Source organism: Amia ocellicauda, chromosome 4 (genome assembly GCF_036373705.1).
Source record: "Amia ocellicauda isolate fAmiCal2 chromosome 4, fAmiCal2.hap1, whole genome shotgun sequence".
Lineage (NCBI taxonomy): Eukaryota > Metazoa > Chordata > Actinopteri > Amiiformes > Amiidae > Amia > Amia ocellicauda.
The window spans coordinates 48540741-48553657 of record NC_089853.1 but is presented as its reverse complement, the minus strand read 5'-3'; the positions used below and the strand labels follow the sequence as shown (position 1 = coordinate 48553657).

General features: G+C 45.0%; 1 protein-coding gene and 1 pseudogene across 1 annotated transcript; one reads left to right on the top strand and one right to left on the bottom strand.

The window, feature by feature from the left end:
* Window positions 1-479: 479 nt before the first annotated feature.
* LOC136748680 (heat shock 70 kDa protein-like) lies at window positions 480-3799 on the bottom strand (annotated as a pseudogene).
* Window positions 3800-5628: 1829 nt separating this feature from the next.
* Window positions 5629-8964, top strand: LOC136748679 (heat shock 70 kDa protein). Its single transcript, XM_066702643.1, has 2 exons — window positions 5629-5800; window positions 6862-8964. The coding sequence occupies exon 2, from the start codon at window positions 6885-6887 to the stop codon at window positions 8826-8828; it is 1944 nt and encodes a 647-aa protein (XP_066558740.1). The 5' UTR covers window positions 5629-5800; window positions 6862-6884; the 3' UTR covers window positions 8829-8964.
* The last annotated feature ends 3953 nt before the right edge of the window (window positions 8965-12917 follow it).

Genomic DNA, 12917 nt, shown 5'->3' with positions numbered 1-12917 from the left:
TGATCGCCCTTCCCAGCTGTCAATACACATTCCATAGTATCAGCACTGCAATGCTAGAACCCTGGACGGCTGGACTAAGAAGGCGCTAATAGATTAGAATAGGAATCTGGGCATCTGCAGGTATGGCATGGTACTGCGTGAGGGTTTCATTTGAGGTACATGTGTACTTCATTATGTTGAAGTGGTTAATAACACTATTAATCAATCACGTTAATCACCAAAATCCTCCAAAAGTAAAATAGTAATACCATCACCAATAGTAATACCTGTTCAACCATAGTGTATCTTTATACATAATTTGTCATATGTGCTACAAATATCGTATTTTTCCCTACTACATAAATACATTAAATGTTATACATTATGCCATATTATATTTATAGATCTACAGTAAGAAACCCAACTTATTTTATCATTCACTTAATTACTTGCCTACACAAAAGATAAAAGAACAACAAATACACAGCAAATTAACAGTATTCTTTGAAAGCAGAGTTTATTTTATAACAAAATTAATACTTCATACATTTGTCATGTCATACACTCCTAAACAGTTAAAAATAAAAAATATATACAAATACATGTTTATAGTCTCTTCATTATGTATACCTTTCATCCCCACATCACTTCAAAATCCTGTCCTAATCCACCTCCTCAATGGTGGGCCCCTGGGAGGCGGACCCTGCGCCTGCCCGTGCCTGGCCTCCACAGCCTCCCGCTGGCATCCCTCCTGGCATCCCTCCCTGGTACAGCTTGGTGATGATGGGGTTACACACTTTCTCCAGCTCTTTCAGCTGATGCTCGTACTCCTCCTTCTCTGCCAGCTGGTTGTTCTCCAGCCAGGAGATGGCCTGGTTGCACTTCTCAATCACCTTCTTCTTGTCGTCCTCGCTGATCTTGCCTTTCAGGTTCTCGTCCTCCACGCTGCTCTTCATGTTGAAGGAGTAGGACTCCAGGGAGTTCTTGGCAGCGATCTTATCCCTCTGGGCATCATCCTCTGCTTTGTACCGGTCTTTTATCCTGCACCATCCTCTCGATCTCCTCTTTGCTCAGCCGGCCCTTGTCGTTGGTGATGGTGATCTTGTTCTCTTTGCCGGTGCTCTTGTCCACCGCTGAAACGTTCAGGATGCCGTTGGCGTCGATGTCGAAGGACACCTCGATCTGTGGCACGCCTCGGGGGGCAGGGGGGATGCCCGTCAGCTCAAACTTGCCCAGAAGGTTGTTGTCCTTGGTCATGGCCCTTTCTCCTTCGAACACCTGGATCAGGACTCCGGGCTGGTTGTCCGAGTAAGTGGTGAAGGTCTGCGTTTGCTTGGTGGGGATGGTCGTGTTGCGTTTGATCAGGGCGGTCATGACTCCTCCTGCAGTCTCGATGCCCAAGGACAGTGGGGCCACGTCCAGCAGCAGCAAGTCCTGCACGTTCTCAGAGGTGTCGCCCATGAGGATGGCCGCCTGGACAGCCGCGCCGTAGGCCACGGCCTCATCAGGGTTGATGCTCTTGTTCAGTTCCCTGCCGTTGAAGAAGTCCTGCAGCAGCTTCTGGATCTTGGGGATACGAGTGGAGCCTCCCACCAGTACGATGTCGTGGATCTGAGCCTTGTCCATCTTGGCGTCCCTCAGCGCCTTCTCCACTGGCTCCAGTGTCCCTCTGAAAAGGTCCGAGTTCATCTCCTCAAAGCGAGCCCTGGTGATGGAGGTGTAGAAATCGATGCCTTCGTACAGAGAGTCAATCTCAATGCTGGCCTGGGAGCTGGAGGACAGGGTCCTCTTGGCCCTCTCGCACGCTGTGCGCAGCCTCCGCAGCGCCCTCTTGTTCTGACTGATGTCCTTCTTGTATTTCCTCTTGAACTCCTCCACAAAGTGGTTGACCATGCGGTTGTCAAAGTCCTCCCCGCCCAGGTGAGTGTCCCCTGCGGTGGCCTTCACCTCAAAGATGCCATCCTCGATGGTCAGGATGGACACGTCGAAGGTGCCGCCGCCCAGGTCAAAGATCAAGACGTTGCGCTCTCCTCTCTTGCCCTTGTCCAGCCCGTAGGCGATGGCGGCCGCTGTGGGCTCGTTGATGATTCTCAGCACGTTCAGGCCTGCGATCACTCCGGCATCCTTGGTGGCCTGGCGCTGGGAGTCGTTGAAGTAGGCAGGGACAGTGATGACGGCGTTGGACACTTTCTGGCCCAGGTACGCCTCCGTAATCTCTTTCATCTTGGTCAGCACCATGGAGGAGATCTCCTCTGGGTAGAAGGTCTTATTCTCTCCTTTGTAGTCCACCTCCACCTTGGGCTTCCCTCCATCGCTGATCACCTTGAAGGGCCAGTGCTTCATATCAGCCTGTACCACCGAGTCGTCATACTTTCTGCCAATCAGGCGCTTGGCATCAAAGATGGTGTTGTTGGGGTTCATGGCCACCTGGTTCTTGGCAGCGTCTCCAATCAGCCTCTCCGAGTCCGTGAAGGCCACGTAGCTGGGGGTGGTCCTGTTGCCCTGGTCGTTGGCGATGATCTCCACTTTGCCATGCTGGAACACCCCCACACAGGAGTAGGTGGTGCCCAGGTCGATCCCAATAGAAACTCCCTTGGGTGCAGACATCTTGCCAGTAGCCGTGTTTGTCTCTGAAATACACACAAACAGCAGCTTCAGTGTCCTGTACACTATACTGCTCTACTGGAGATGCCATGCAGCATAACATCTGATTGCATGTATGCTACATTATACAGTATTTGAGGTTGAATCAATGTAACATGTAAGCACTTACTTTAGCAAAATCTGATTGAAAGAATTAGGCACTTAAAATAAACTAGGGTTGCAACTATCAAATATTTTGCTCTTTAAACTCGATTCTTTTAATAATTTAAAACAAGTATATTTAAACAAAACATTAATTTTATTGTACTGTATTACGTAATTACTAATAAAGTACACCACGATACATCATTCAATCATTTATATTTTTTATTCAAATTGTATTTCGATGTTGTGATCCATTTAATTTTTTTTTTTTTTAAAAAAGCTTTACTACTACAGTGCACTGTATACACCTCACTACCCGCTTCTGAAAAAATCTTACATTTGGCATTTGCATTGACAATCAATATGCCAGGATGACACAGTGAGGGCTAATTATTCAGCTGGCTGACAATACACTCACTATAGTGCGCACTGCACCGCTACAAAAGAGCCAGGACAACCGTTGAGCCCTAATAAACACTGACAGGTAGTGGACTTTCACTGTTAATAGTGAAAAAACACCAGCCATCATGACACTGGACAATTAATGATGTTTAGATAATAGATTATTGATTTGTAATTTAAGAATTATGCATCTTGTTTGAATAATCAATTTACATGAACTTCCCTACTTCCAGTTCCTTACGTAATAACAATAACCAACACATTAAAGAAGTAAAACCAGGTGAATTCACACATTCACAAATTGAATACCTGAATGGCAATAGTATAACGTACACACGCGTTCAGACAAACACTACAATACTGTTTAAAGGCTCAACAGCTCATCTGTGTACCTTATTAAAACGAGAAACCGTTACGACTGAGCTATATCATAAAAAGACCAACATTCTTTAAAATCGTGTATTTTAACATTGCAATAGCCACTACTAAAAGACAAAGTTTTAGGAGACTTTGATGAATGACAAAAAGCTTCCCAGTCTTACCGTGTGTGCCGGTGCTGTTGCCGGACAGTGTGCCGGTGTTGTGCCGGGTGTCGCTGCGCTGCTCTCAGGCTGCGGGCTGTGTTGGACCGGTGCCGCGCGGCGCAACTTTATTCATTCCCTCATTTTCCAGAAGCCTCCAGTACATTCTCAGCCAATCAGCGCGCAGCTTTCACTTCGCCCTCGCTGTACCATGACAACGGCACTGTACAGCGGCTCCTGGTTGCTCTGACGACACAGCACCGCGATGTTTGCAGAAAGAGCAGGACTTAGGCTGAGAAGTGCGAGAACATACTGGAACACTGCTTTTCTTCTAGTAATACACTCACCTAAAGGATTATTAGGAACACCATACTAATACTGTGTTTGACCCCCTTTCGCCTTCAGAACTGCCTTAATTCTACGTGGCATTGATTCAACAAGGTGCTGAAAGCATTCTTTAGAAATGTTGGCCCATATTGATAGGATAGCATCTTGCAGTTGATGGAGATTTGTGGGATGCACATCCAGGGCACGAAGCTCCCGTTCCACCACATCCCAAAGATGCTCTATTGGGTTGAGATCTGGTGACTGTGGGGGCCAGTTTAGTACAGTGAACTCATTGTCATGTTCAAGAAACCAATTTGAAATGATTCGACCTTTGTGACATGGTGCATTATCCTGCTGGAAGTAGCCATCAGAGGATGGGTACATGGTGGTCATAAAGGGATGGACATGGTCAGAAACAATGCTCAGGTAGGCCGTGGCATTTAAACGATGCCCAATTGGCACTAAGGGGCCTAAAGTGTGCCAAGAAAACATCCCCCACACCATTACACCACCACCACCAGCCTGCACAGTGGTAACAAGGCAGGATGGATCCATGTTCTCATTCTGTTTACGCCAAATTCTGACTCTACCATCTGAAATCGAGACTCATCAGACCAGGCAACATTTTTCCAGTCTTCAACTGTCCAATTTTGGTGAGCTTGTGCAAATTGTAGCCTCTTTTTCCTATTTGTAGTGGAGATGAGTGGTACCCGGTGGGGTCTTCTGCTGTTGTAGCCCATCCGCCTCAAGGTTGTACGTGTTGTGGCTTCACAAATGCTTTGCTGCATACCTCGGTTGTAACGAGTGGTTATTTCAGTCAAAGTTGCTCTTCTATCAGCTTGAATCAGTCGGCCCATTCTCCTCTGACCTCTAGCATCAACAAGGCATTTTCGCCCACAGGACTGCCGCATACTGGATGTTTTTCCCTTTTCACACCATTCTTTGTAAACCCTAGAAATGGTTGTGCGTGAAAATCCCAGTAACTGAGCAGATTGTGAAATACTCAGACCGGCCCGTCTGGCACCAACAACCATGCCACGCTCAAAATTGCTTAAATCACCTTTCTTTCCCATTCAGACATTCAGTTTGGAGTTCAGGAGATTGTCTTGACCAGGACCACACCCCTAAATGCATTGAAGCAACTGCCATGTGATTGGTTGGTTAGATAATTGCATTAATGAGAAATTGAACAGGTGTTCCTAATAATCCTTTAGGTGAGTGTATATGTCCATTTTATTCACTGTCATTTATAAATTTACATTATTTATGTATGTATTTATTTTTATGATTCTACCCTTGTACTATATATGTAAAACAATGTATGTTAGGGTTTGTTAAATCGAGCTGGCAAGTGGTTTAAGCTAATAATAATAATAATAATAATATACTTTCCCTTTTAAAACATTCACAGGTTGGAAAATAGACTGCTCAGTGCTGGTACTGTGTGTTTCTAGTACAGATATCACAATACCTGTGCTGACATTAACCTGCATTCTAAATGAATGTATCACAGCCCCTGTGTGTGTGTGTATGTGTGTGTTAGCCGAGGCTGAGGACGCGGCGGCGGCGCCGGCGATCACTGCTCAGACGAGTCGAGAAGCTTCGCTCTGATTCGCTACAGTGCCGTTGTCATGGTACAGCGAGGGCGAAGTGAAAGCTGCGCGCTGATTGGCTGAGAATGTACTGGAGGCTTCTGGAAAATGAGGGAATGAATAAAGTTGCGCCGCGCGGCACCGGTCCAACACAGCCCGCAGCCTGAGAGCAGCGCAGCGACACCCGGCACAACACCGGCACACTGTCCGGCAACAGCACCGGCACACACGGTAAGACTGGGAAGCTTTTTGTCATTCATCAAAGTCTCCTAAAACTTTGTCTTTTAGTAGTGGCTATTGCAATGTTAAAATACACGATTTTAAAGAATGTTGGTCTTTTTATGATATAGCTCAGTCGTAACGGTTTCTCGTTTTAATAAGGTACACAGATGAGCTGTTGAGCCTTTAAACAGTATTGTAGTGTTTGTCTGAACGCGTGTGTACGTTATACTATTGCCATTCAGGTATTCAATTTGTGAATGTGTGAATTCACCTGGTTTTACTTCTTTAATGTGTTGGTTATTGTTATTACGTAAGGAACTGGAAGTAGGGAAGTTCATGTAAATTGATTATTCAAACAAGATGCATAATTCTTAAATTACAAATCAATAATCTATTATCTAAACATCATTAATTGTCCAGTGTCATGATGGCTGGTGTTTTTTCACTATTAACAGTGAAAGTCCACTACCTGTCAGTGTTTATTAGGGCTCAACGGTTGTCCTGGCTCTTTTGTAGCGGTGCAGTGCGCACTATAGTGAGTGTATTGTCAGCCAGCTGAATAATTAGCCCTCACTGTGTCATCCTGGCATATTGATTGTCAATGCAAATGCCAAATGTAAGATTTTTTCAGAAGCGGGTAGTGAGGTGTATACAGTGCACTGTAGTAGTAAAGCTTTTTTTTTAAAAAACAATTTAAATGGATCACAACATCGAAATACAATTTGAATAAAAAATATAAATGATTGAATGATGTATCGTGGTGTACTTTATTAGTAATTACGTAATACAGTACAATAAAATTAATGTTTTGTTTAAATATACTTGTTTTAAATTATTAAAAGAATCGAGTTTAAAGAGCAAAATATTTGATAGTTGCAACCCTAGTTTATTTTAAGTGCCTAATTCTTTCAATCAGATTTTGCTAAAGTAAGTGCTTACATGTTACATTGATTCAACCTCAAATACTGTATAATGTAGCATACATGCAATCAGATGTTATGCTGCATGGCATCTCCAGTAGAGCAGTATAGTGTACAGGACACTGAAGCTGCTGTTTGTGTGTATTTCAGAGACAAACACGGCTACTGGCAAGATGTCTGCACCCAAGGGAGTTTCTATTGGGATCGACCTGGGCACCACCTACTCCTGTGTGGGGGTGTTCCAGCATGGCAAAGTGGAGATCATCGCCAACGACCAGGGCAACAGGACCACCCCCAGCTACGTGGCCTTCACGGACTCGGAGAGGCTGATTGGAGACGCTGCCAAGAACCAGGTGGCCATGAACCCCAACAACACCATCTTTGATGCCAAGCGCCTGATTGGCAGAAAGTATGACGACTCGGTGGTACAGGCTGATATGAAGCACTGGCCCTTCAAGGTGATCAGCGATGGAGGGAAGCCCAAGGTGGAGGTGGACTACAAAGGAGAGAATAAGACCTTCTACCCAGAGGAGATCTCCTCCATGGTGCTGACCAAGATGAAAGAGATTACGGAGGCGTACCTGGGCCAGAAAGTGTCCAACGCCGTCATCACTGTCCCTGCCTACTTCAACGACTCCCAGCGCCAGGCCACCAAGGATGCCGGAGTGATCGCAGGCCTGAACGTGCTGAGAATCATCAACGAGCCCACAGCGGCCGCCATCGCCTACGGGCTGGACAAGGGCAAGAGAGGAGAGCGCAACGTCTTGATCTTTGACCTGGGCGGCGGCACCTTCGACGTGTCCATCCTGACCATCGAGGATGGCATCTTTGAGGTGAAGGCCACCGCAGGGGACACTCACCTGGGCGGGGAGGACTTTGACAACCGCATGGTCAACCACTTTGTGGAGGAGTTCAAGAGGAAATACAAGAAGGACATCAGTCAGAACAAGAGGGCGCTGCGGAGGCTGCGCACAGCGTGCGAGAGGGCCAAGAGGACCCTGTCCTCCAGCTCCCAGGCCAGCATTGAGATTGACTCTCTGTACGAAGGCATCGATTTCTACACCTCCATCACCAGGGCTCGCTTTGAGGAGATGAACTCGGACCTTTTCAGAGGGACACTGGAGCCAGTGGAGAAGGCGCTGAGGGACGCCAAGATGGACAAGGCTCAGATCCACGACATCGTACTGGTGGGAGGCTCCACTCGTATCCCCAAGATCCAGAAGCTGCTGCAGGACTTCTTCAACGGCAGGGAACTGAACAAGAGCATCAACCCTGATGAGGCCGTGGCCTACGGCGCGGCTGTCCAGGCGGCCATCCTCATGGGCGACACCTCTGAGAACGTGCAGGACTTGCTGCTGCTGGACGTGGCCCCACTGTCCTTGGGCATCGAGACTGCAGGAGGAGTCATGACCGCCCTGATCAAACGCAACACGACCATCCCCACCAAGCAAACGCAGACCTTCACCACTTACTCGGACAACCAGCCCGGAGTCCTGATCCAGGTGTTCGAAGGAGAAAGGGCCATGACCAAGGACAACAACCTTCTGGGCAAGTTTGAGCTGACGGGCATCCCCCCTGCCCCCCGAGGCGTGCCACAGATCGAGGTGTCCTTCGACATCGACGCCAACGGCATCCTGAACGTTTCAGCGGTGGACAAGAGCACCGGCAAAGAGAACAAGATCACCATCACCAACGACAAGGGCCGGCTGAGCAAAGAGGAGATCGAGAGGATGGTGCAGGATGCTGACAGGTACAAAGCAGAGGATGATGCCCAGAGGGATAAGATCGCTGCCAAGAACTCCCTGGAGTCCTACTCCTTCAACATGAAGAGCAGCGTGGAGGACGAGAACCTGAAAGGCAAGATCAGCGAGGACGACAAGAAGAAGGTGATTGAGAAGTGCAACCAGGCCATCTCCTGGCTGGAGAACAACCAGCTGGCAGAGAAGGAGGAGTACGAGCATCAGCTGAAAGAGCTGGAGAAAGTGTGTAACCCCATCATCACCAAGCTGTACCAGGGAGGGATGCCAGGAGGGATGCCAGCGGGAGGCTGTGGAGGCCAGGCACGGGCAGGCGCAGGGTCCGCCTCCCAGGGGCCCACCATTGAGGAGGTGGATTAGGACAGGACTGATAGATAGACCTTCACAAACTGGACTTGGTGAATGGACTGACAGACCTGAGGTCAGTAGGGTGACGGAGTACTTCATCTTGCATCTGAATTCATTCATGGGTGTGCCATACTTGTGTCGTACGCCTGCACGTTTTCTACAACCTAGTACTGCAAGAGTGTAAATACTTTTATGTTTGTACAGTTGTCTTATGTATACAAAATATTTTTTTTAATAAAACACAAAACAAGAATGAAATACAACTGTCTTGTGAATTCCATTTTTCAGTTGTGTGGGTGTGAAGTTGTGTAGAGAACCTGAAACTGCAGGCTTTTTATCAGAAGGAAGCAAAGGTAGCCCAGCGACGAAGAACCTTGAGGTAAATAAGACATATAATTTGACAACATTTTGTTGCAGAGATAGAATAAATCAACCACAAAACAAACTGAAATCCAAGTAACAATACTGTCTTTAACACTAAATGTTAGGCATGAGATGAAAGATGTATCAATCGATTAACCAATTAACAACTGATCTCGTGTTAGATCAGTGGTTTTAGCTGTCACAAGCAGGTGAGGCAAGTTATCTTTGTCATTAAGTAAACATAATTATTAGTGTATTTTTGTTTGCAATACCTATACATCATACCCACCATTAGATATCACGGTTTTATCAAGAAATAGCCAGCATTGGCCACAGAAGGCCTACTTCTCAATGTCCTTCAGTCAGGGAATGAAGATTGTGTTACATATTATTACTTATCCAAGGTGACTTGGTTTAACAATTGAAATTCATAATAAAATTGTGGGAGTAGAAAACTGATTCAGCTCACTCACTTCTGCCCAATTAAGTATAAATACCCCGTCCTTATCACATACTCCCAGCATTCTGTGTTTCACATGCCACCAGCTCCCCTGTCACTATCCCAGACCATCATTCCCTCAGTGAAGCAAGTAAAGCCAAATCTCTTTACATTTAAACCTCTCACACCAAGCCACAAATTGGTGTTGTAAACTACTGAATCACTAGTATAGTGTTCTAAACACATTTTATTACAAGGATGTCAACATCACTATGGGGTTCTCAGGGATTCCCAATGGTTCAGATCTTATTAACCACTAATCTTGTTATCAGATCTGCATTGCTTTATTTTGTGTATTAATATCTGCCCTCCATGTGTAAAGCATTGTGGATTTATTAAATAATGTAATATCACCTGGATTCGGAATTCTTCAAGGCATCTGAGCAAAATCAATGGGGTTGGTTATTACCAGCAGGTGGCGCAAGTAATCTACTTCCTCAATTAAGTAAATACAAGAATGTTGATTTTGTTTATAAGTAGAACCTATATAGCTCTTATTAGGGAAAGCTGCCCAAAAACTGTCCAACTCCACTGTCTCCGGGTCCCTGAGTTGGCACTGGGCTCCGGCGCTGGGGCATTGCCAACCAAACTCTTACTTACACAACTTATATACACTCACCTAAAGGATTATTAGGAACACCTGTTCAATTTCTCATTAATGCAATTATCTAACCAACCAATCACATGGCAGTTGCTTCAATGCATTTAGGGGTGTGGTCCTGGTCAAGACAATCTCCTGAACTCCAAACTGAATGTCTGAATGGGAAAGAAAGGTGATTTAAGCAATTTTGAGCGTGGCATGGTTGTTGGTGCCAGACGGGCCGGTCTGAGTATTTCACAATCTGCTCGGTTCCTGGGATTTTCACGCACAACCATTTATAGGGTTTACAAAGAATGGTGTGAAAAGGGAAAAACATCCAGTATGCGGCAGTCCTGTGGGTGAAAATGCCTTGTTGATGCTAGAGGTCAGAGGAGAATGGGCCGACTGATTCAAGCTGATAGAAGAGCAACTTTGACTGAAATAACCACTCGTTACAACCGAGGAATGCAGCAAAGCATTTGTGAAGCCACAACACGTACAACCTTGAGGCGGATGGGCTACAACAGCAGAAGACCCCACCGGGTACCACTCATCTCCACTACAAATAGGAAAAAGAGGCTACAATTTGCACAAGCTCACCAAAATTGGACAGTTGAAGACTGGAAAAATGTTGCCTGGTCTGATGAGTCTCGATTTCTGTTGAGACATTCAGATGGTAGAGTCAGAATTTGGCGTAAACAGAATGAGAACATGGATCCATCATGCCTTGTTACCACTGTGCAGGCTGGTGGTGGTGGTGTAATGGTGTGGGGGATGTTTTCTTGGCACACTTTAGGCCCCTTAGTGCCAATTGGGCATCGTTTAAATGCCACTGCCTACCTGAGCATTGTTTCTGACCATGTCCATCCCTTTATGACCACCATGTACCCATGCTCTGATGGCTACTTCCAGCAGGATAATTCACCATGTCACAAAGGTCGAATCATTTCAAATTGGTTTCTTGAACATGACAATGAGTTCACTGTACTAAACTGGCCCCCACAGTCACCAGATCTCAACCCAATAGAGCATCTTTGGGATGTGGTGGAACGGGAGCTTCGTGCCCTGGATGTGCATCCCACAAATCTCCATCAACTGCAAGATGCTATCCTATCAATATGGGCCAACATTTCTAAAGAATGCTTTCAGCACCTTGTTGAATCAATGCCACGTAGAATTAAGGCAGTTCTGAAGGCGAAAGGAGGTCAAACACAGTATTTGTATGGTGTTCCTTATAATCCTTTAGGTGAGTGTATGTATATATGTATGTATGTGTATATATATATATATATATATATATATATATATATATATAATATTTTCTGGACGTATCTAACACTAATACCTAGGAGTCCGACTTCTTCAGTATGTATTGGTGCCTTCAGTTTGGTGGTTTACATCATACTGAAATTCTATAATTGACTAATGTGGTTAATGACGATTTTGTTTAATAGCACAATTAGGAGACACAGCAGAATAACCCAGATCAATTTAACAATTGTTACAAAATATTAGCCTTTCAAGAAACAGTCCAGTGAGAGCAAGACCATATGATATACAACTTGAAAATACAATTATCTAAGAGCAAGTACAAGACATAGTGCATAATTATATCAAGGGGCAGTCTAGGAGCAGACAACAAGATAATCTGGTCATTCTTCCACAGTCGTACTCCTTTAACAAACCCCAGCTGAGCATTTACGTTCACCTTTTGAAATGATTGATAGTACAGATGTGAACACTTCTGCATGCCTAGATAACAAGCATGTAGAGCTAAAGGAATAAAGGTGCTTGTGATTTGATCATCTTTAGCAGGCAGTTTGAAGTCGTTTATAGCATCTATGGTGTAGTATTTAAAAGAGAGGTTTGAGCAGTTTTGTTAAGCCGGTCAGAAATAGTGAAATGCAGCTTTACTAGGAGACAAAAATGATTACCTACCATAACAGCTCAAAAATACAAATTAATTCAAAACTTGAATCTGCCTTTCTGGAATGCCAAAATAATGATAATATATTTGATAACAGATCAAGCTACCATGCTTACTTCTGTATTCTAAAAATCCTTAATGATATATTCTCTATATATTCTCTCTATATTTATGTTCTGTTGACTCCTTGAATGTGACATTGTATGTATTTTACATAACATAGGCTTTAGGCAAAATGTACCCACTTTATAGCCTTATAGACCTTTTTACAGCTAGTGTATTTATTAAATGTAAGTCACCTTGAACAAATTAAGGAGTCAGTCAATTATTATTATTATAATTATTATTTCAACTACAACCAAAACAAGCTTTTGCCTTGTAGTAGTAGATTTCACGATTTAGTGAAGTCATGCGCAGATTGAAATCGGCTGAAGATGCCCTAAAAACTATATACGCCACCAAATCCAAATAAGGTGATATTATATCCTTCAAACCCGGCTAATTCTGTTTAAAATAACCTCATTCACATCCCTCTCCTTCCTTTAGCATCACTCCTGAAGACAGCTGGACGCAACCTACTTTTACTTTGCTCGGGAGAAGGTGCTAACCAATCACGTTCAGCGCTTTCAGATGGATAGCCACAGCAGCCAATCGGCTCCGTGATTGCGAGCTCTTCACTGCGCGCTGTGCAGCTCAGCCGCGGCGACGCACAGCCAGGACACGCCTTCGGGA

Bases quoted from the DNA above. Each gene is read 5' to 3' on its own strand.
- LOC136748679 (XM_066702643.1), top strand. From the start codon at position 6,885: ATGTCTGCACCCAAGGGAGTTTCTATTGGGATCGACCTGGGCACCACC.